Source organism: Condylura cristata, unplaced genomic scaffold (assembly GCF_000260355.1).
Source record: "Condylura cristata isolate star-nosed mole 26May11 unplaced genomic scaffold, ConCri1.0 scaffold00002, whole genome shotgun sequence".
Taxonomy (NCBI): Eukaryota; Metazoa; Chordata; class Mammalia; order Eulipotyphla; family Talpidae; genus Condylura; species Condylura cristata.
In genome coordinates, this window is record NW_004567103.1 from 31308439 (window position 1) to 31333510 (window position 25072).

A 25072-nucleotide genomic window follows, 5' to 3' on the forward strand; every position below is an offset into this window, starting at 1 on the left:
TCTGAACAATCTCACTCTTCTTTGTAATGTCCTTTTATAGTAGAGACAAAAAAGTTTTTTTTTAAGTTTTATAGAAAAAAATTTTCTGTACTATGTCTAAGTAAAAATATGACAGCCTGACTTTGCCCCTCTCAGTCAATTCTAGAATAAGGTAGAAGTACATTGTTTTAACTTAGTAATATTGAAAGCAAATTGGATACTATTTTAAAACAAAAATTTTACAAATGCACCCTATGACTAGATTGTATTACTAGTAATCATATAATATACATGGCAAAGTATAATTTGTAGACCTAGTTTTAAATTCAATTCTAATAAGTAAATTGATTTGACCCTGTGTGTGTGTGTGTGGGGGGGTAGTTGAAGCACTAATCCAATCTTCATTGTCATAAAATTTAATGTCTGTCTACTTCCTTGGTACTAATAATGAGGTTAAATAATGTATATGTTTTTATTTACGTGCTCAATAATACTGCTCTATTCAATGAATGATGTTCTTCTGCCACTTGGTGGTGCTTGCCAGTTTCAGAATTTGTTTCTTGGTGGCACTATAACACAAAGTATAAAATAAACTGAACAAAAATCACAGCATTCCCACTGGAAAGGCTTTGCTTCAAACTGTTTAATAATTTAAAGAACCTCTGTGGAAGCAACTACATTTGTTAACCAGTCACAACCAGTAATTAACTCCTTTGGAGTTTTAAGTTACTTTGGGCAAAATGTCTTCGGAAGAGTACATATTATTAGAAAGCATGCCAAAAATTTACTTAGCAGAGAATTCAATAACAGTTTTACTCTGCTAAGAGGTTCTGTAAAATTCCACTTATATAGCCAAGCACTGAAATCCTAGTAGGTCCTGTTTCATTATCATAATTACTGTGTAAACACTTTTAAGGACTTTGCCTTTAGTTTCAAGCATGACTTTTCATAAGCCTGATTAGTAACCATCCCAGCCCGCAATGGAAGATGACATGTTCTCAGTATGAACTGGGGAGTTGTTGAATCTTGAACTACATTAAGCATATATTTACATTGCTGTCTCTGTTGAAAAGGTTCAGTGAAAGACATCTCTGATTCTTTGTTTTTTCTATATGGGCTGGCAACTCTATCTAATGTGCATTCAGTTTCCTTGAAGAATTTAGCTGTGCTGTCTAGAAGACGATTTTCTGATGCCTCCAATGTCTGGTCAAATTGATCTGTTTTAATGGAGTCTTCGTCGGTGAGGAGCGAGATGCCACCGATTAGAATGCTGGCATCTGCTGCTTAATTGCCAGGAGAGAGAGAGACACTGAGATGCAGAAATCTTTGGAGGGGGGAAGGTAATCTCGGGGTGGAGGCGGAGATCTAATATAAAAGGATGGGTTTCACACAGGAAAAAAAGATTTCTTTGAGGTACTGAGGTGCTGCACGATCACATCTCTGAAAAGAGAAGTTAAAAAGCATAGAAGTGGGAGGAGGTTGGAGGTTAAAGTACTGAAATAGATAGCTTGGCACAATTTGTTTTTCTGGTGGTAACTGCAAAGGATAAATCGCCCTTGTTTTTAAAGTGTATTGGTGCCTTTTAAAAGCGATTTGCGTTGGACGCGAATTGCCTTTGAGATGCGTCAAACAACACTCTTAATTTCAGGGGTCACATACAGAAGAGGGGTGTAGGGGATATTTAAAAAGAGGAAAAAAATAGGGGCGGGGATAGAGAGAGATGGAAGAAGGGGGAGGGAAGGAGAGAGAGAAGGAGAAAGAAAGAAAAAAAAAATCCTGAATCACTGAACAATCACCAGAAAACTCTGCCTTGTGGGCATCTAAAACACAGTGACTGCAGTAATGACCCGAGTCACGAGAGAAAGATGCTTCCCTCCGTCCACCTCCCGGAAAACCCTCAGTCCCGTTACTAGCGACTAAAATACCATTAGGCTAAAGAGTGTGTCTAACTGCGTGAAGAATGCAGCAGGCAGAAGGCGTTCCCACTATGCTTTTTGCACGGTGCCCGCTGAAGCGCAAAACAGAAAGGTGAAGAGCGGGAGAGTCCTGCAGAACTAGACCTCCCCGGTCTGCCCGGGTCACTGGCGATCTGGTGGGGACTGGCGCGAAGGGTCGGAGCCCCAACCCCGCGGCGCGGGAGTGAGGCATTCTTTTGGGAAGCCGCTTCCCGGCGCAGGCGCCCGGCTACCCACCCGCTGCCGACGCCGAGGAGCCTCTCCTTCCTCTCTCCGGCCACTTGCCCCAACCAAAGCTGACCTTTGTAACATACATGCCCGCAACCTCCCCGGCGGCCAAACAAATAGGTGCCGGGCTGGAGGTGTGCGCGACGGCTGGAAGGCTTTCCACCTTCCGCTTCTCGGGCTGGGTCGGGGCTGCAGGAAACCTGGGAGGAGAGGTGGGGGAGAAGGAAGCCGAGAACCTGGCTGATTGGCGGAGTCCGCAAGGCGAGAGCCTCGGGGTTGCTGGCAACTAAGGGAACGCCTGCTACTTCCAGGCCAGCCAGCGCTGTTCGCACACCTCAGATTCTCACCCTCGCCCGCTCCCAGCTAGTCCCTGGAGAAACGACCCTGCGCTTTCTGTGGCTAAATTCTGGATCTGGATCCTGTTACAGCCAGGCGGCGCGCTCCCGCACGCTGGAGCGCAGGACGCTTTCTTCTCGGTGCCTGTCCTCCCCTCTATGCCCTGCTGCTACCGCTCCTCCGCCACCTCCGCCCTCTCCACTTCCATCTCGGAGAGACGCCACCCGGCCGCGGCAGGCGCTCGCAGCTTGGGGTCACGCACTGAAGAGGGGCGCTACATCTGACCCAGCGCTCGGCAGAGGGCGTCTTGGACAGGGAAGTGAAAGAGCAGGTGGATGCAAAGGTGTGGGGGTCATCCGCCCTGAACCCCGCGAGTCTCACTTGAGTCATCTCCGCTAGCCCCACTTCGGCCATCTCCTGGCGAGCCCGTCCATCTGTAGCATCCGTCGCTGCCTCCTCCTAGCACCTCCTCGCCAACCCCTCCCTCCCGGGACCTGCATCCCGCTCCGCCAATCAGCTCCGGGTTGCTCCCTCCCACGTGATCCCGGGCGGGCTAAGGACCTGCTGCTTCCCAAACGCCAGAGGGATGCGGGCGGCAGAGCGCGAGAGGCGGCTGCTAGGCTGCAGGGCGCTTTGACTCTCTCTCCACCCTGCCTCTTTGGGCTCCTCTCTGCTCCCCAGGACTCCGGTTTCCTCCTGCTCCCGGGGCTTCTCAGAGGCCCCCTCCTTATGGCATCAGCTTCCCGCGTCCCCGGCGCGGCTTCTCAGAGGAGGACCCTCTCGCTCCTAGGGCTGAGCCGGGTCACTGGATGTTGCTGAAACTCAGGAGATCATGCGCGGGTTTGGCTGCTGCTTTCCCGTCGGGTGTCACTGCCACCGTCGCCGCCTCTGCTGCCGCCGTCCGCGGGATGCTCAGTAGCCCGCTGGCCGGCCCCCGCGATCCTGTGTTCTTGGGAAGCCGTTTGCTGCTGCAGAGTTGCGCGAACTAGTCATGGTGCTGTGGGAGTCCCCGCGGCAGTGCAGCAGCTGGACACTTTGCGAGGGCTTTTGCTGGCTGCTGCTGCTGCCGGTGATGCTACTCATCGTAGCCCGCCCGGTGAAGCTTGCCGCTTTCCCTACCTCCTTAAGTGACTGCCAAACGCCCACCGGCTGGAACTGCTCTGGTAAGTCCAAAGCACTGTAGTCCCTTGGATCCCCTCACCCCGCAGAGGGAACGCGCGTTTCCAATCCAGACCGGACTACCTTAGTGGGTTCCCGAACCCCATGCTGACCACAGCACCCAACCCCTGGGACCACCGACTTCCACCCCGAGGAGTGCAGAGAACTGTTCCAGGCCCCTGAGGCAGGAGGTGGGGGGAAGGGTCTGAGCTAGACAGAAAGTGCAGGTGTAGAAACCTTGGCATCCTGTACTGAAATTGGAGCTGCGAAGATTCTGAGGCATATTAAACGGGGTGGTTTTGTGGATTCACTGAAAAGAGCACCAATCCTTGGGGAAAGACTAAAACAGACTCTTTCCCGTCATTAAAGATAAAAAGTCTAGCCAGGATGGAGAGAAATAACTTTATGAGATAGGACAAACGAGAAAGCAATAAATCAAATGGTGGCTGCAGGGGAAACTGATTCCTGGCAAAAGTGCCATGAGCGTGCACTGGTCTAGCATTCGAGTACCGGTCACACATTCTCAATCAGTTTGGGTTTCAAGTCTCTCTTTCTCCCTCTTTCCTTCCCCCCTCTTTTCTCTCTTCTCCTAAAAAGGACCTTGTTTTTTTTTTTTTTTTTTTTTTTTTTTTGCAGCCCTGGGGTGCCTCTCTCTTACCTCTCCAGCTCCTATAAGGTAGAGGGAAGTTGAGAAAAGAATCATTCATTGGCTGGTTTCCCAGGCCCAGTGGACCAGACCAAGGCCCGGCTGACACCCTCCAGGAGGGGGGCTAAGGGTGGAACCGACCCCAGTGGGCTTTGACTCCTCCATTTCTGGGCAAGCTTCCTTGGAGTGGATCAGACACTATTTTGCTCGCTAGGGTCCCTTCAGAATCAGAACGAGAAAGCTTGGCAGACTTTGCTCTGTTAAAGCCTCCTAATTAAATAGGGCCTGAGGAAGGGAGTTGCTGCACTCCTCAGCTGGCTTCACATTTCAGTGTGACAGCCCATAGTATACCAGGCGGGATTGTGGTGCAATTTCATTGGCATTTCAAGTCCATTAACATGCCTGGGTATTGTCCCTTAGGTCTGGTCTGTTCTAGTTTTAGCAAGTGTGTATATAATTTTCATATGCTGTAAATATGATTCTGCTGTAGTTAAATCTGACTCTGAATAAAGCACCTTTTAGGGATGTATGTGAACTCAAGTGTATGTAACTTCAGAGAGAGGGCAATAGCCAACTGTAACTTATAGGATGAAAGAAGATGTAGCTCTAGGTTATTGCTGATGTAAATACCATGAAGAAAATGATTTTGTCTCACTGTAGTTTATGCTTTTTAAAGATACATTGAAGCTGGAAACCCTATTAGACTTGGGTCAATAGATTGCCTTTGTTCTGTTTTTGACAATTTATAAATTTGGCATTTTTATAGAACTCAACATGTTTTATTTTCGTAGCTCAGGTGTGCACATATGTTATTTTGAAAAGAACAAATTGCACTTTGCAGTTGTCTAATCACTTTTTGGGTGTTTCTTCATATTAAATATCCTGCAAAATCAATTGTTTAAAATGTTGATAGTTTTGTAACTCAACATGACTGTTCTGCTTCATTACTAACTAGTATATTATTTTAGAAAATAACTACCTTAAATGTGAAGTTGGGGTTGGCAGTCAAGAAATTCATTATTAGCCTGATGTCCTAAAAGGCTATACAAAAACTAAGGAGAATGAACTGGTTTTCCAGGCAAATTGTCAAGAACCTGGCACACCTCTCCCTCTTCTGCTCTCCTCCCCCCTTAACTTAGAGGTGATCAATCTTCATTTGAGCCAGACAGACCATCACAGAAAACACTGTGCCTGTTTATCTTTATTATTGGGGCTTTGTTTCCTCTTTGTCTGGAGAAACTCCAAATAAAGGATTGTTTCAGATCTTAAAGTAAAGGAATTATTAAAGATGAATAAATGATAAAATGGTATGCAAAGATTATCATCAGCTCTCTACTAAATTCTGAGTTTAGGGGTCACAAACTAGAATACACTTAATGGGAAATATGATAAACTAGGAAGCAAATGTTAAACCTTCATTTGCTACCACCAGTATTAGCCCAAACTAAAATAAAATATATTATCAAAAAAAACATTAAAAGAGAATTGACTAGAGATGAATTTTGAAAAGAAACAAATATTGATTATTTAACTAGATTTTTGAGATTTTTTAGGGACTGACCTTGCAGTACAACTGTGGTTGTTGGCATTAAAATTTAGGGCAATATTTTAAAGTTTGAAAATGGTGTATTTTGTTAGTCTATAGAATTTTTAATGACTAGACTGTTCTCTTTAAATTTGAGGTTATGATGATAGAGAAAATGATCTCTTCCTCTGTGACACCAACACCTGTAAATTTGATGGAGAATGTTTAAGAATTGGAGACACTGTGACTTGCGTCTGTCAGTTCAAGGTAAGAAGTCTGATATTTGAATCTTTTCATTTATTAACGAGACTATAAAGCAGGGATGGCTTCCTTTACAACTCATCACTTGGCAATTTATATCTATGCAAGCTAAGAGGAAAGCTGGCACCAAGCAAAAGTACTGGTGAGAGAGCCAACTGATGTCAAGAAGACATAGCTTCTGGAAGAAATATTTATGCCACAGCTGTAAAGGCCACTGGAGGTAGAAGGATTTAGGTTAAACTCTGATATGGCCAAGAAAAATAATGTTTATGTTCCCCTTCTCACATGCATTTATTCAATAACTGGAAATAACAGATTAGTCAGTTGATAAGAAATGTGGATTTGTACTTTTATGCTTTTCAATTAGGGCTACTTTTTGATCATATTGCTATCTTTTTGTTGTTGTTGTTGTTGTTCTGGATATTTGGTTAAATCCTTAAGTGAACACCTTATTAATGTGTCTTTAGAACTGCTATGCTACTTTTGAAATTGTGGAACTTATTAATATTTACCAACTTTCCATAGGTTCTACATTCAGTTATATAACTGAATACCCCAGGGATTTCAAATGGCACAAATAGCCACAATCACTTCATAAATATGAGAAATATTTATGCTTTACATTAAGAAAAATGAAGATAAAAAGAGAGATTATAGCACTGGTATCATTAAAACTAGGTTATTGACATCTGTTAAAGATAGAAATGTCTTGACAGTTATATAATAAAAGCTTTCTACTATGTAAATTTAAACATATTCTCTCAAAATGTGTTTAACTAATCATGCATAACTTCATACATCACAGATGCTGTGGTAGTGTCATATTTACCTTTAACTGTTACCGAATTACTTTTTAAGTACACTTAAAAACTAGCAAGATTTAAGCTGCATAAACAAAACTCTATACATGGGATCAGTGAAAACTTCTAAGATTGTAAAGAGAACTAATTATATATATAATGGAATGTAGAATGAATAAAAGCATTGAACTCAATTTCAAGACTAAATGTCTTATAACATAATATTTAGAATTGTTAATGACATTGAATAAATATTTTAGATTGAGTTCAACATCCCAGTGAGTGAGATAAGGGTGTTCCCATTTAAATATATTTTGAGTAGCTTATACATAAGCTAAAATGTTCTTGGATATTATTTTCTTCTTTCTAAGAAAATATAATAAAACAACTGATATTTGTAAAGTGCACCACCTCCTGGTGGGTAAGTATTTCTATGACCTTACTGCAGGTTTTGAAACTATACTATATGGTATTAGAAACATATGTATCTTATTTGATATGCTTGTGACATCAGCTTTCTAAGGTCTGTAGCAACTGAACAATGCAATTATTTTCTCTTCATGAACTGCATGAGAGAGATGGAGCATGAGAAATCCCCCAACTGGTACTTTTCCCAAATGTTAACAAAAGGGCAAGTAACAGTTGGATAAATCATTAATCAAAGGCCCGTAAGAATTTTTGGATTTTTTTCCCTGTTCAGTTTGTGATTTTCGTGTAGTTTCTTGTTTGCATAACCAAGAGTTTATGTAAGAAGGAAACAGTGTAAACAGTATAAAAGGAACAAAGATCAAAGTTCTCAAATGGAAAGCCAGAATTCTAACACCAAGAGGGAATATATCTGTGGAAACAAGCTCCTAAAAGAAATGTATGTTTATTTTATTAAAGAAAATATGTTTCGTTGTTTTTAGAAAAACACATCAACAAATATATTTATGTTATATCATGCGTTGCTCAACCAGTTGTATTTATCATTAATTAAAAAAAATTGAGTGGAAAATATTGGGATAAATGAAAGTTTGAATAAAACTGAAAATAAATTTTATTTTCACAATGCCCATAGAATTTTGTATTTACTACTAAATTACTGTTTATGTTTGTGTTTTTGCAAGAGTTGTCAATCTCACAGCAGAAAATAAATATTACCCTAGGGGAAAATCTGAACTCTACATATATAAAAAATAAAGAGTGGCTGAAATAAGTTGAAGATCAAAGAAAATATCCAAGTTTTGCAAATAATTCTTGTATATTTTGGGTTAAAATAAATAACTGGATTCATTCCTTTTTAATGCTTTCCAATAAAGTTGAATATTTTTGGTTTTATTTATTTGATTTATGCACCAGTGTCTGAAGAGAAGGAAGATGTCCTTAATATTATATCTCTACATACTATTCTAAAATTGGTGAGGTCATTTACTCTCTGTTTTCCCCGTATTTTTAAATATAACAACAGATTTTCCCATTCAAAACAGGAGGCAAACTATAGCCTTACTTGTTAAGAGATAAAGTTGAAAGAGAAATGTGTGTTTGTGCGTATAATCTATAATGCTTTCTAATTTGCATTATCATTGTAGGACCAAGATAAATATCGTTACCTTACTGTACTTATCGTTACCTCTCTTAAATGATTTAAACTAAATGGATCTACCTTCCAAGTATATAATCTTATTTATTTGTCACAACTGATCAAGATCATTATTTTCTTCTCCTTTTAAAGATGAGAAAATGAAGGCCCATAGTATAAATATCTTGCCATTAAGTGGTGATTCCAAAGTGGAGATCATAGTCCTTCGGCATAAAATTTTTTTCCAGGACATGCTTGCAAAACACAAGCACAACAAAACTATTACTTTATTGTAGACAACCTTTAACATCCAGAATAATACAAGTAATCCCTTAGGTGATACGAATTCCAGAAATGGCCTCAACCTCGTTCAGTCTTCCTTCCTCTCGTTATACCCAATGGTGCGTTGATCAATCTGGTGAATATGTTTTGGGAGTGAAAACTTGGAAGCAACAAATGAATGAGAGATGGGTGGTTCAATAGATGTATGCATAAAAGAAGGGAGGGAGGGATGGAAGAAGATATATATGTAGTTATTCATAGATAGTATTAGACATGCAACAAACAATTATCAACTCATGATTACAATATGATGGAGTCTTATGTTTTTCATGTAGTATTTAAATATTAAATGTTTTCATTCTTTAATAAGTTATATTTCAGCTACAATCATTCTAGTTTCTGAGACTGCAGAATAATTTGCCCAGAATGTAGTGACGCAAAACAATGAACATTTATTTTTGCTCATAAAACTGCAATTGACATTAGCTTAGTGGAGGAGGGAACTCCAGGTCTTGGTGTTGTGCTCTTCTCAGGGCTCTTAATCAAGGGACCTGTTTCCTTTTCCACGTGTCTCCTTCTGTATGGGGTAGTTTGTGCTTTCTTATAGCACAGTAACTGCATTTCAAGGGTAAGCAGCCAGAGAGGAAGAAAAAGTCAGGTAGAAACTATATCCTTTAATGACCTGGCCTTGAAAATCACAGAAAATCACTGTGACCACAGTCACTGGCCAGCCTCCTCTTAAAATCATAAAATTATTATATTAAAGAGATGTCATCTCAGAGAAGTAAAAACTACTTAGGGAACAATTGAAGGATTGGGACATATGCAGCATTTTAAAATCTTTTTCTTTTTTGGAGGAAAAATGCACTATATCCTAAGCCATTATTCCTAAGTCTTGAGAACTGGGAATATAACAGAATTAGCATCTGTGGAGCACCTTCTACATGTCAGACTCTGGGGAAGATGCTGACAATATATAAGTCTTAAGTAGTGTTCGATGCTGAAATCTCAGTCGAAAGAAATCTTTGTTAACCAAACAAGCAATAAATTATGTGGAAAACTTCACATAAATTGTTTTTGTTCATTTATAGCAAAATGAGTTCCATATATTCTAGTGTGTCAAGTCATTGAATCCACTTGAGTAATATGTAGCTGCTTTCTTAGGCAATGTGAACATGTTGGAACAAAATCATTCTACTGAAAAACATATTTGAAAATAAACTTAAAATTTTTAAACATCCTAAGAAAAATAGAATCACTTTTCCTTTGAGAGGAAGTCTGTACAACACATACATTATGGGTCTAGCCATCTGGGCCCGAGTCTTGTTTTTCTCCTACCAGCCAACTATGTGGCCTTTAGCAAGTCTCTTAACATCTGAATCTGTCCCTTCATCTGAAACAGAACAGTGTCACCATTACCACTAAAAAATATATATCCACTAATTTGGCGTATTTTAATGTGGTAATTAACCTATTTTTGTGCTTCAAGTTATTCTGTTTTCCTTTATTTTTTTTTATTTTAGAAATGCATTTTTCAGTGTCTGTTATATGATGATTGCTAGTTAAAGTACTTATTGTGAGAGACAAATAACTTACTTTTCTTTTTATAAGTGAATATTTCAAAGTATTTTAAAAACAGGATTTAATCCTTCCATGTACCCCTCATGTTAACCATTGAAATGAATAACATTTAAATATGTGCTAAATATTTAATTCTTGTGCGATTTATACTAGAAATTACACCAAGGCAGAGAAATAAGTGGGAGAACCTAGGACATGACTTCATTCCTGAACTTAAATCATCGAGAGCATACTTCCTCCTTGGGGTATATTCATATTAGTAAACACAGGTCATGGTACTAATGGCCAAAAATATTGTGCTGATAATCTACAGTTAAGCTCTTTCAGCTCCATACAAATCTCCCTTTTGGCTTGTGCATGGTACTTGGCAGCTCTCTTTTTAGCACTGTTCACATTTGGCTTCCCAAATCCCTCCAAGGTGGCATATGAACACTTTATCAGTTGACTCGATATTTTAGGATGTATATCAGCATTGTGTACTAGCACTTGACAGAGATAATAAATACTTTCCAGCCCTCACTCACTCCCTATCCACTGACTACATCTGAGTAATCTGCAAAAGGAAATGAGTAATCTGCAAAAGGAACGATAGAAATGCTAAGGATGAAGAGGAGAAAACATGGCCAAAACAATCTACACAGAGGTTAGAGTTGGTGATTAATAAGTAAACAGGGAGAGGAGCATGAGACACTAACTAGTCCCACCTTCCACATTATTGTGACTCTTCTGCCTCAGTGTGGACTGACTGTAATGTATCACCAGCATCTCTCCTCCTTTCACTCAGATATCATTGTAGGATGGTGGTTTCTCACAAATCTATACCCTACATGTTCCTGTCGTTGGTCCTGAACACAATACAGCTACCAAACACGTATCTACCCACTACCCATCTGTCTCTTTGGTTCTACCATGATCATGTGTGTCCTTTTTTTTTTTTTTTTTTTTTTGCTTTCTCATCAGTACTGCTCATTGGAAAATTCAACCCGTCGTTGACATTTTGCTATTTCTTTTTTCCTTCATAGTGATGAACATAGTCGTCTAGTAGGTCAGTTTTCAGCCTTAAAGTATATGGAAGGCAGGCCATGCTACACAGACCTACCACCTGATTTGAAGTGAATTGCTTATTGAGTTAAAACTATAATGACAAAATCATTTCATCTAAACAGTTTTCAAACTAGTCACATAGACTGAATCTGGGGGCTAACAGTGAAACTGTGGTTCTTATATACAGAACCTCTGGAGTGTCTACATTAGAAATTGTAGAAATAACGATATGTTATATTGAAAATACTGAAATCAGCCTTCCCTGGTGGTGCAGTGGGTTTAAGCACAGCACTGAGAGGCTAAAGCCACTTTAGCGTGAGTTCGATCCCCACCTGCCCGGGAAGTGACCACATGGGCGGCAGACCTCACTTGACCTGCCCGCTGCTCCCCTCAGCAGTGTACTTGATCGATCTGCCTGTTCTGTTCCCCACTCTGTCTCTGGTGGGTCCTTTCACTGCCCCTGCACCTCTGGCCTGTACCCCAGCTCTGTATGCAATTAAACAAATCTTTTTTTTTTAAAGAAAATATTGAAATCATTTTAATCATATTTAAATTGTTTCTATGTAGAATTGATTTACTGTCTAAATTACCATGCTAACAATGATGGTAATTATAATATAAGTGTTCTACAATTTGGATTTACAATTGGAAGAAAATTATATCACTATTAGTAAAAATTACATTTAATTTTTTCAATAAGAGAAATAAGAGCTATAATAAGCCAAATAACATTGGCTTGTACCATTTATAAACCACTGGGATGATTAAATTATAATTACACAAAGTCAAAGAGTAAGAGTTAAATGTTTGAGGGGCCTCCCTGGTGATGAAGGGAGTTAAATTCTCAGTGCCATCAACCTATCACCAGCCGCTTCAGTCTGAATTTGATCCCTGGCCAGGGAGCTGACCCACATGCTGCAACAGACCTCTCCTGTCTCTCCTGCTGCTCCCCTCAGTAGTGTATTTCAGTAGATCCATCTGTTCTGCTTCCCACTCTGTCTCTAGCGTATCCTCTCATCCCCCTGGTCTACACTTCTGGCCTGTACCCCTCTTCTTATGTGCATAAATAAGTAAAAATAAATATAAAGAAAGAGTTAAATGGTTGGTTGGGTAGACAAAAGTACAGATATCATAATGAAATATCATTTAAAAAATAAATCTAGGTTTTTATCAATATTCTAAACTTATTAAGAATGTGCTCACTTTTTTGCATCAACTCTTGAATTATGATAGTTTTAGGTTTTTTTATTATTATATATGTTAAAACTTTCCTAGATATCTTAGATCATTAGCTTATTTTGTGTATTATGAATTTACAGCACATCAAAAGGTCAAATATATGTATATATATATATATATCTATTTAAAGATTTATTTATTTATTTGTACAGAACTGGGGTACAGGCCAGAGATACGGAGGGTGAGAGGATTCATCAGAGACAGAGTGGGGAGCAGAACAGGCAGATCGACAAAGTACACTGCTGAGGGGAGCAGCAAGTGGGTCAGGAGAGGTCTGCCTCGCCATGTGGATCTCCTCCAGTGCAGGCAGGAATCGAGCTCATGCGGAAGTGGCTTAAGCTTCTTTATGCTGTGCTTTAACCTGATGCACCACCAGGGAGGGCCCCAAGGTCAAATATTTTAATGGGGTAGAAAACACAAAAGTGTTTTCACATATATGTATGCTTTGTTTCTGGCATAGGTGAGTATAAGTAATCATCTTGATCATTACATTTGTTATAATTAAACAATGAAGCACATCAGTGGTAGTAATCATGAGATAATCACATCTCTGGCGTAATTAGCAGGTGTAGGGCATAGCCAAATATTTCGAATGCCTTAGAGTGTGATTATATTATGATGACTATACCCTATAGATTGCCCAATTTCTTTTGTGAAATGTGTACATTTTTGTTAAGAAGCTGTCTTTAAAATGAACATCCCTCTTTATGAATTATATCAGTAATCATACATTTGAATAGTAAGTAAGGTTTATTATTTAGTAGTTGTTGAATATTTTCCAGTGTTTCATAATCTGTTGTTTTCTGTTTCTACTGTATCTACATCAGTATCCATCTTCTTAAGACATAATGAAAAATTAATTAGCTATCTAAATGCCTTAGCCAAACATGTGGAATTTTGTAAAGATTAAAATTCAGCAGAGAAAAAAAATTACACTAACAGGTAATTGAATTCTTAAGCATTTTAGCTATGTACTTGGCCAAACACATTACCTATTTTTGAATAGTTTGAATATGTTAACGTCTTGAATTTTTTCCAACCAAGTCAGATATGTGTTATAGCAAAAACAAAGCAAAACAAAACAAAAACCCAGTATTATTTAATATTGATATATGTGTTACTATGTCTTTTTAATATTATTTTCTAATTACTTAGTTGGAATTGCCTGATCAATTTAGAAGCTTTATTCCCCCATCTGAATCAAATAACTGGTTGCTGACTTGAGATGGCTTTTGTGGGCCTTTGAGCAATGCCCTTACAAGGTCAAAGACTTAAGGGTTACAATAGGAATAACAGGGAATGAAGACAAGTACATTCCTCTCTAAATGATTCTGTGGGTTCAAGAGGCAAGTGGATTTCAGTACTGACCAGAGACTAAAATCCCTGTATTCTCTAGTGCAACAATGACTACGTGCCTGTCTGTGGTTCCAATGGGGAAAGCTACCAGAATGAGTGTTACCTGCGACAGGCAGCATGCAAACAGCAGAGTGAGATACTTGTGGTGTCTGAAGGATCATGTGCCACAGGTATGTATATGACCCTAAAGACTTCCTGAAACCTCTTAATGAATTCTGAGTCCCAAAACCAGGTCTTGCTTTTTCCAATTATGTTATGGCCAGATAAATAATTCAAAATGTTTATTGATTAGAGAAGCCTCTTACTCTTCTGTACAAAACATGCATTATTCCTATTCTTTGTCTTTTTTTTGCATCTCAGATCACTTCTCACTTCTGCAATAAAAAGAAACTCAACATAAAAATATTGGTAGAATATAATGCATATGTTGTTTAATGAAGTTGAACCTTGTAGTTTGAAATCTAGAACAGGTGCCAAAGATGTAGAAACCATATACAGAAACCTATCTATGTATCTGTAAAGTTTGTTTGCTTTCTAGCTTTGAATACTAACATTGTCTTTTGGAGAGTAGCTTTGAAAATTTGGGTTAAGAAGCTAAGATGTGACTGACCTTACCGGCTCTATGAAATGCTCTTCTTTCCTTTAAGCAGATTATAATGAAGAATATGCCAATGACCATTGCTTTTAATAACATCTGTCTTTTTTTTGACACAGTCAGCCTGGCATTCTGCAAAGTATTTTGGTTTTATTTTACTAAGTATACTATGAAGAAAGTGAGAGATGAGGAAGAGACTTCAGGTTTTCCTTTCATGTGCAGTGGTTGTTAATGTTAACAACATTACAAGCAGAAGAAAACATAGGAGGAATAAAGCTCTGTTTGATAGAGGAATGCTTTAAACAAAGCTGCTTTCCAGTTCAGCTTGAGACATTGAAAACCACATATAAAGAGTCTTTGGTGTCCCATGAAAGTTGTCCTTATTGGAAAATAAACCACTTTCTGGAAAGCCATACTTTTTTAGGAGTTCAGTTATGTAAGCATAGTCAGAAAAAAATCATGATATAAAATATGAACATCCTTCAAAAATGGAAATACAAAAAAATGCCTATTTCACTGAAAAGTCATTATTAGATAACAGTTATTTCTACTGTAGGAAATAAAAATGTTTAATAGTTACATGTTTGATGGTTGAGGTTGGATGGTAAATGGACAAGAGAAAGTCTCATTCTTTAAGATTATTTTAAGACTTAATTGTTGGTAATTGGTAATGTTCTAAGTTATTTTGTGGATAGCAATATATCTAAGAATTAGTAGAAGAGAATGGTATCATTTCATATGGACAATGATGTAGTTTTTTTGTTTTTTGTTTTTTTTTTTAATTTTGGTTTGGTTTTTGAGTAGCCTTTTTCCTGCTTGATTTTTGTCAACCAGTATCAAAGTCTTTACTTAAGGGTAATTGGGAGGAAAACTGGACTGGTGTACCAATTACTTCTTATTTGTCAGATCCAACGGGTCATTGATGCTGGATCTCTGAGAATTTGTGAATAAAAGTGACAGCATGGGAGAGGCATTGGACCATCTTCCCCAGTAGGGAAGAAGGACCCCCAGCTATTGTTCTTATAGTAAAGATTGGAGAAAGAGAAAGACAAAGAACAAACAAATTGTGAAAAACCGATCTGTTATATTTGAAGGACAAAAAATTTAAAATGGTACTTTAGGAAAATGTTATAAAATAAAATGGAAACTCTAATTCCCATTAAAAAAAAAAAGGAATAATAGGCCCTCCCTCATGGTGCAGCTGGTTAGGACAGAGCACTGCAAGCTAGTCACAGACACTTAAGTGTGAGTTCGTTCCCTAGCCCAGGAGCTGACCTACATGACACAGATCTCTCCTGTCTCACCCGCTGCTCCCCTCAGTAGTGTACTTCTGTCAGTTTGCCTGTTCTGCTCCCCAGTCTGTTTCTGGTGAATCCTTTCACTAGCCCTGCACCCCAGTACTGTATGCATAAATGAATAAATAAATCTTTAGAAAACATAAGGCAAATACCCACCATTACTGATGAAAGGAATTGCTTTTCAAGGTCACCTGAGATATCTGTCTCTAACAATAGCCAAATGAATGGGCAGTAGTCATAATAAATTTATCATGAAGTTATGGTTATAGCTAACACTATTTAGTGACAAAGCATCTTGTATTGTCAATCTCCAAGTTATTGTCAGTACATGCAACCACATCCTCCTCCTCCTAGTTCCTAATGTGTTATACTATGAAAATAAATACTTAGTGAAGTAGAAAATTTAATCACAATTGAGTAATCCAACCCTGGTTCATTCACATACTTAGATTTCTACAGGATTTAATTAGTAAGTCAGTCTTGTTGAATGCATCTTCTATAGACTTATAAATCTAAAAAGGTTTTTGATCTGAATAGCGATGGAGAGAGCAAAGTAATTTTGATTAACCAGGTCTGACTGTAAATAAATTGGAGTTCTGACTTTTGATCTAACAGAAATTCTCATTCTTTTCTTCATAGATTTTCCATTTATTTTTTTTTAATGCTCTTTGACACTGAGTCAAAGTGGCAAGTTGTGATCTCTAAGAGTAAAAAGCAGTAGGAGATAGAACTTTATCTGTATTTACTTCACTAACTTAGGAGTAATTTTTTTGCTGAGAATATATTCTCCTGTTGGGATTTCTGTTAAATAGTACCTCTATCAGTTTCACTTTTTGGTTATTTTTTCTGCCTTATACAAGATGCGTTGAATAGGAGGTGAAATACAAGCTCAATAACGTGGTTCTTTCCTTAGGTGTTTCTCTCTCACTTTACTTGTCATCCAATGCATTGTGTATGGATCTTGTTATGCTCACATGTAATTATGCTTTTGTTCTAAGAGTAAATTAGTAAAGACAAATAAGACATAGTTCTTGATTTAAAGAAGTTTAGAATCTTTGTAAGAAATAAAAGGGAAACACATTTACCTAAAACATCGGTAGAATATGTTCATGCTGTAACATACTCTTACTAGCCCTAGTGATTATAAATAATATTGAATTAAGGTTTAAAATTAATTCAAAAAAGTCAGTTAAAATTTTAACCATGAAAGTGGACAAAAAAAAAGATATTTGATGTACATTGACTATTCAAACACTATCCTGTCCAAAAGAAATTGTGCAATGACTTATAATTACCAATTTTGGTGATTAGACTATTCCCCCAGTATAGAGTTGAATGCATTTTCCTTTCTCAGTCTGTTATCATTAAATAGTCAAATCATATAATTAAAATACTTTTGATTATACATTTATTAAGAAGAGGACTTATTGTTAATTGTTTTATAAATTAACTTGCCTTTGAGGAAAGGATATGCTGGCCTAAAGATATATGCCCTAGTCACATTAGCAGTTAATTAATGACTTAACATTCTGATTGAATAGTGTTAGACCTTGTGAATTGTTAATATGAAACTTTACCAAGGTTGACAGTTCAAAACATTGCTCTTTCACAGCAGTGTTACTGCCAAACATGATGCCAAGGAAGATGTTGGGGGGTCACTCATTCTTCTACCTAGATCAGCCTTCTGTGGATTTTTGTACTGATGTTTCCTTCTATAGGGTGCCACTCGATAAAGTGTCATGATGCAGCCACCTAGAAGTGGTGTTTTATTTTAATGAATCTAGAACCTCAAACACAGATTCAGAGAAGTGATATTTGATATGGTTTTTGAACCCTGATTGATATGTCAGTGTGAAATTAGAGCATATCAGATTTAAAAAAAAACAAAAAACAAAACAGGTTTTATTTCCAAGTATTAACTTTAAAATATTTTACAACCAAATCTATTCAGTATGAAAGAAGTGGGGAGACACAAGGAGATGATCATGTGCTCCATAGGTGGAATCAAGTGGGAAGGTCAATGGTTATAACCCCAACCAGAAATAAAGATTATTCAGGGAACTGAGTAATAAGAAACAAATGGCTTTGAACAGCTACAATTATGTGGAAAGAGGGTGGGGAGATTATTTTTTTCTTTGCCAGCATCACTTAAGTTATACTCAATTTTATCTCAATGGCAAAAAGTTAAGCTCACAAGTGTGGATTACAAAGAGGTAGCTTCTGTTTCAAATAGAACCATACACAATTGTGGCATTTGGAAAACATATTAGAAATTATATAAAGGTATTAATTTTAAACTGCCTTTCTTTCTGTGTATGGAATTTATAAGAAAATGAACCTTAATTATGAGTTTGATTGCAACATGTCTTTGACTTTAATTTCTAAATCCCATGGATTGTTCTAAGCATTTTGTTTTTCATTAATGATGTCAAACTCAGTCTGATTAAAATAAAAATATGAGATATTTTAGATAAGCTAGTTTAGAAATAATTACAAACCCAGAAAAATATTGTTTTTAAGGCTTAAATGAAGATTGTGGAGAATTTATATATTTTTAATTTAGAAGTTAATTATGTAAATATTTTCAAATTAAATATCAGTGACTTTCTCAATAAACATGAAATTAAAGTCATAAATATTTTTTGAATATTTGTCAATCAAAAATAAATTATTTCCTTTCCCCCCCAGATGCTGGATCAGGATCGGGAGATGGAGGTAGGAGTTGTCTTTTATGTCTTTGAAGACTTATATGTGGATATTATTTATGGATACTTATAGATTAGCTATTATTGCTAAGACGGATTTACGTTTTGCATTTTAGGGATGGGGAAAGCAAAAAATAAATATAGCATTCTCTTTATTAAATAAATGTATATGTCATGAAAATTATTTGATTTATTTATGAATCATACTTAAGAACTCTCTTTACCTAGTTTTCTTTATTCATGTATTTATGTCTGAGTTATATTGAAGACAAATGTTTGTTAAAACTTCTAAGCATATATGATAGGTTGCTTAGAACTCATAAGAAAATAGTTAAATATTTTATTTTTAAAAAATGCAATAGCTGCCATCATTTACTAGGTATTAATATGGACACATGCATAATTATTATGTAACCAAGATCTTAATGTTTAGACTTATAATTTAAAACTAAAGAAGTGTTAGTTCACAGAAAAATTTTAAAGTAACAAAATGTAAACCTATGAAAATAAGATTAAGTTGATCTTTAGTTATTTTTATTAAAATAAAATGTTCATATTTTAGTTGCTTATTTAAGGAAGTATATGAGAGAACTGAAAACTTCAATAATGTGCTCTGATGAACTCACTTCCAAATAACATTTTATTTATTGATTGAGTCTTCACTATAAACTTCCCAAAATGCTTTTCCAAATGAAAAACAAACAGAATTTAACCTTTGTACACAAGAACAACAAAAATATTATTTCAACAGCAATATTAAAAAATAATAATGAATTAAAACATAAAAAAAAAACTCTCACGGCTTTTCTTAAGTTGAATAAAAAGATGAAATAAAAATGACCCCAAGTAAATCTTAAATGCAGAGTTGATAAAAGGTAAGAAAATGACCTTGGTTTCAGGAAAGCCAGCACACCTTATGTAGTTGGGGAACATGTAAGGACTTCTCAAGTGATCTTATGTAATGAGAGACTTAACTAGTGCAAACAAGCAATATGCAGGGAACACAATTAGAGCAGCAGATTGGAGCACAATTACTTTCCATGACTAAAACCCAGTAGGAGTCAAGATTCAGTACAAGAGGAGCTCAAAATGTATTTCAATGTCACGTGACTATGGATGTTGAGATGGCATAGTATTTCTAAGAAGTTTCCCTAGTGGTTTTGAAAAGAAAAGCTAAAAATAAGAGATTAGTACAAAAAGATAAAAATAAGGTTAAAAGGATTGTTCTTTGAGTAATAGTTTCATTTTTAGAATATCAAAAATATAATCAACTTAAAAAATGTTGGTTTTGGTAGAAAGTTTCTGTGAAAAATTTTGTTTATTTTCCAGCTGTTTATTTTTATGTGTAGATGACCTAATTTGACTGATATTGTGATGAGCTTCAGCTGTTCCACTGTTCAAGTCTCATTAATTTTTGCATCTTTAAAAGTAAAACTAAACAAAAACAGAATACAGAATATCTTCTTTGCTCTCCTGTTAAAGCTTTATGATATTGATGTCTCCTGTTGTATTATACATAATTCTTTACCTTTTTGAAGAATAAGACATAATTTATGTTTCAGACACCAGTTTCCATTCATTGTAATTAATGCATGTTAGTAAAATGAAGTCAACCTTACTCTTCCTTGTTGCAGTTTCTATTGAAATCTGACATCCACTGTGTTATCTTGTGATCAGAATAAAATTATTTTAGGAATTAGTTTTAATCACACAAATATGACATTATTACTTAAATGTGTATATTAGCAGAAAACAAATTTCCTTTCTTTATTTTCTTCTTTTCTCTTTTTATTCTTTCATTCAATTAGAGATGCTTTCTAGCAACTTGGAGCAAAAGCAAAGCAACTTTTTAAAGAGATAATTATTATTAAAAGGATCACATTAAGTTCAGAACTATATATTTTGAAGTAGTTTTTCTCAAATTGTGGTGATGAATATTTTTACTGAATTGCTTTTTCTCTAATTTGTTACTTCAAAATACTAATGCTTTGTTTCTATAATTTTATTTAACCTATTATAAGATACTATGAAAATGTGATAACCAGAACCTCAGAATCTAGAGTACAGTGACCTACTCAAGCCTAATCCTCATATCCATCCAACTATACATAAAATATCCTTGACTTCAACATAGAGGATAGATTCCTCTCTATATGCAATGGAGTTCCTGTAGCCAAGGCTTCCGAGGAATCAGAATCCATTTCCTTTGAATTAACCAGAAGTGACTTGTCTATGATTGGTTAATCCAACAACTGTAGCTAGTGATTGTTTAACTAGTCTCTATATTATATATTCTCGATAATGTGTATTTAGGTAATAATTAGGGCATCATTGCAAGCACTTTGCTTGGTTCATGGCTATTTTTATTATTTCTTATTTTAAAAGTTCAAATTAATCTAGTGATGTGAACAAATTTACTTACCATAGATAATATTAAACTTCCAAATCCAAAACCACTTAAAAACACATCAACTTTTACTTTTTTTATATTGCTTATAAGGCAATGAATGAATGAACGAATATTACACTAGCACTGTAGACCTGATTATTTTGAAAATACTGTGTATTATCCAGTTGCACACAGACATATCTGTCATTTATTGCATTTGAAGGGACATTTTTATTACAATATAAAAGAGGTATAAAAATTTTGTAAAATTTATGATAACTTCCTAGTGTAGATTTTATAGGGGACTTTAAAAACTTAAGCTATTGATGTATTTATTCAAATGAAATAATTAAAAGGGCTAGTTTTATTTCATTAAAACATGGTCAAGGTTTTCCCAACAAGATCTGCAAACTTGTACTCATTTATAAAGGCATGATGTAATTAAGAACAAATCCTGCGTACAATTCTTCAAGGTTGACTTTTCCCACTTCAGTGACTGTGACTGTACAGTTTTTTAGTGTCTAACAAAAAGTATTAATACAAAAATAATTGTTAGTTTTGAACATGAGATCTGATATTAATGGAATTCTGCTTTCAAATAATAATGCTTGGTTGGAAAACCAAGTAGTCTTTTTGGGTAGACTTACCCTTGACAACTCCAGAATAAGCTATAGTTAGCTACATATCTGTGTTATAGGAAAGTAAATGTGGTAATGTGTGGACCATAGTCTATCAAATTTTAGAAAGTAGTTGAAATAAAGAGGTTGGTGCTTCATGTACTTATATATAAGGAGATTTAATGTTGTAAATAAGACAGCGGGTGTGCGTAGGAGAGATAATAACATCTTATCCACCCACAGACTTCCTTAAGCAACAAATACTGCAGTAAGAAAAAGTATTAAAGGAGCTTCCACTCAAAATTCAGGAGTGTATGTGGGTGGTTAAAAGATAATTTTTAACCCCCGCTTTTCTCAAAGTCTTTTAGTCACATTATGGAGACAAGCTATGAATATTTCCCATTCATCCTTTTAAAAAGTTTCTGAATTAATTAGATTTTTGATAGATTCCTTAAAACCAAAAATAAATTTATTAAAATGAAAAGTATATCTTAACTATTAAAGTGAGTACAACTATATATTCCTGCTATAGGTTTGGAGGAATCTACAGTTACATTTTAATTGTATCATATGGGAAGTTGTTTGGTATTGTCTGTAGAAATAAAATATATCTAAGATAAACAGTACAGAATGTGTATATTTTTATTTCATCAGGTGAAATGAAGCACTGGGCCTGTATGTATAATTTATGTCATTATATAGTTTTAAGATAATTCTTTCATATATTAATTTCAGATATGAGTAGCAACAAGTCCAATTAGATATATCCTTTGTATAAAAATACCAATTTTTCATTATGTTGAAAGCTGTTATTATGTTAACTTTGACACACAATAATCACCCTTGAAAATCCATGCTTCTCATATGGTTTGATGATATTTTGGAATTTGGTTGAATTGAACAAGCCTTATATACTTGGGTACTATGTCCAGATTTCTGGAGTTGTAAAGATGATTATGACACAGTTGTTTACATTCAAGGAGATTACATTCAAATTCTCTTCTCAGCATACAATGGAAAAGTTATGATTCTAATTATCCAAAGAAATAGCATTTCCAGTTGAAAAGGATGTTGAGTATACTGTAACTAAGAAGGAACTGAATATTGGTTACATAAAGTATTGCATGAGGTTAAAGTAACTTTTCTCTTCTGTGGTGGCTGTACACATTCCCTTTTCTGACGTTGATTTGAACCTTCTCCACCTCCCGGTCATGATCAGAATTTAGAAAGCACATAGCTCACCATATCTCTTCTCCACTTGGTTCTCATGACAGCCAATATCTGACAGCAGCTTAGCTGAAATACCAATGCAGTAAAGATATCCTACCATGTGTGCAGGGTCCTGGGATCTTTGGGCATTGTATATGGGGAGAAAGCAGAAACTGTCTTTGCTTTAGCTCTCCCACACCTGAGCCACTGATCTGCTTAGAGATGAGCTTACAGCCATCTGAACCCCCACTGAAATCACAGCTCAGCTTTTCATAGGCTGCAGTTCACTTTTCTTTCTCTTTCCCTTGAATGAAAACAATATTGTGATGTAGTAATGGAGTAGAAGTAGAATGAATAAGGAACCTACAATGAATAAATTGGAAAAATGCAAAAAGCAAACTGAAAGAAGGAAACAAAATGAGAACAATGAAAAATAGAGAGAAGCGAATGCAACCTTTGCTATTAATATGACGGTAGGTTTTTATTTTTTCACACATGACTAGCATCTTAAAAATAAAATAGCTTTCTCTTTCTTCCAGTTCAACAGTAATAGTTGTCAAATATCCAAGGAAGATTGCTTGGGAATCTGAAATGGATGCTGCAAAATTTTGTCTGCATCATCCATATGAGTTTTCAAAACCCCATCTGGGGAAAGAAATGTAATCATTATGTGCAGTGTGATAGAATTCTATGGATAACTTTAGATTATGAATCAGAAGATTTATATTCTAGATTAATTAATTGGCTTACAAGATGCCTTTTTGGTATTTTATTCTCAGTCTCCTTGGAGATTCATTTATTTTGTTTGTAAAGCGGGATAATATGTACTGATAGGAAAGAAGGTTATAATAAATCAATGCAAAGATCTTTGAATTAAAAAATATTTTAATGAAATCAAAATAATTTATATTACCACTGTTCTTTATTCCAATTGACTCTATAGTTATAATTTATCTAAACACTTTAACTAGGAATTTGAATGAATCTTTAAGTTAGTGGTTTTAAGTCCATGATTTAAAATATTGATGCTGAGATAGATAATAACAAGAAGTCTATGAATTCAATCACAATTTTCAGTGTTTAAAAAGAGATAGCAACTCTGTACCCTGATGGGAAATTAAGTCACATAGTTGATATGAGAGGAACTGCATATACAAGATAGGTGAGAAATAAGTAGTAATAAAAAATACAAACCAGGCCCTCCCTTGTGGCGCAGCGGGTTAAAGCACAGCACTGAGAATCTAAAGCCACTTCCGCATGAGTTCGATCCCCGCCTGCCCCGGAGGTGACCACATGGTGTGGCAGACCTCTCCTGACCTGCCTGCTGCTCTCCTCAGCAGTGTACTTCGTCGATCTGCCTGTTCTGCTCCCCACTCTGTCTCTGGTGAAGCCTCTCACCCTCCACATCTCTGGCCTGTACCCCAGTTCTGTATGAATAAATAAATCTTTAAAAAAAAATACAAACCAGTAAATAATTATTCAGAAAACTACTATGGCAGTTTTCTGGAAAACCAGAACAAAAAGGAGGAGGAAAAATGGGAGCAATTCACACGAGGTGTTCAGTGTACTTACAAGAAAGAATTTGTCAGGACTCAACCTTGCAAAGTATTTTTTAAAGAGATTTGAGCCTTTTAGAAAGAGAATTTTAAGATAGATGTGAAGATTTTATTACAGCTTGATATCACAACATGAATTTAGATGTATTTGTTAGAATACTTGTCTTACAAATATGTATTTGTAAAGCACTCTATGGTTTATAAGTAGCTCTACCAGAACATAAATTTATTTAAACACAATAACATTTGGAAGTGTGGATGATGATGAGGAAGGGTGAGCATCTTTCCCACAGTCCCAACATGTGGTAACTAAGTTGATTTTGAACTTCAAGAAGCAAGGGAATTATACTTTACAATATTATTCTACCTCTCATAACAGTTGTTTGCAACAGCTAAACCAGATTTTTATTCCATGGTTTGTTTAAATTATAAATCCTACTAATAATCATATGAATTTTCATTTGCCGATTTCCTTACCGTTTTCTTACTGTCATTCTTATTCCTGAAATCATCCATCCTATTCCATGTAGTACTCAAATCTTTATGGGTTTTTGCATTGATGTTTTCTAAATTGCTCTAACTCCTTAACTCCTTGGTCCATGGTACACAGTGATTGCCATTTACTCTTTTCCACCTTCCTAATTCCACTCCATTTACCCTTGTCTACCTCCCGAATTCTACTCCTTTAAAAAAAAAAGAAAGAAAGAAAGAAAGAAACTACTCTCAGGTTCTTCAGGTTCTTTATATACTTT

General features: G+C 36.2%; 1 protein-coding gene across 2 annotated transcripts in view; it reads left to right on the plus strand.

Moving 5' to 3' along the window:
* The first annotated feature begins 3056 nt into the window (after nt 1-3056).
* Nucleotides 3057-25072, plus strand: part of TMEFF2 (transmembrane protein with EGF-like and two follistatin-like domains 2) — a 227794-nt gene continuing 205778 nt past the window's right edge. The window contains exons 1-4 of one of the 2 annotated variants that reach the window (XM_004674427.2): nt 3057-3661; nt 5985-6094; nt 13992-14121; nt 18533-18559. In XM_004674427.2, the coding sequence (XP_004674484.1) occupies nt 3490-3661; nt 5985-6094; nt 13992-14121; nt 18533-18559 (439 nt within the window). In that variant the 5' untranslated portion in view covers nt 3057-3489. The remainder of the gene's footprint in view (nt 3662-5984; nt 6095-13991; nt 14122-18532; nt 18560-25072) is intronic. The other variant, XM_004674426.2, reaches the window with a different exon arrangement.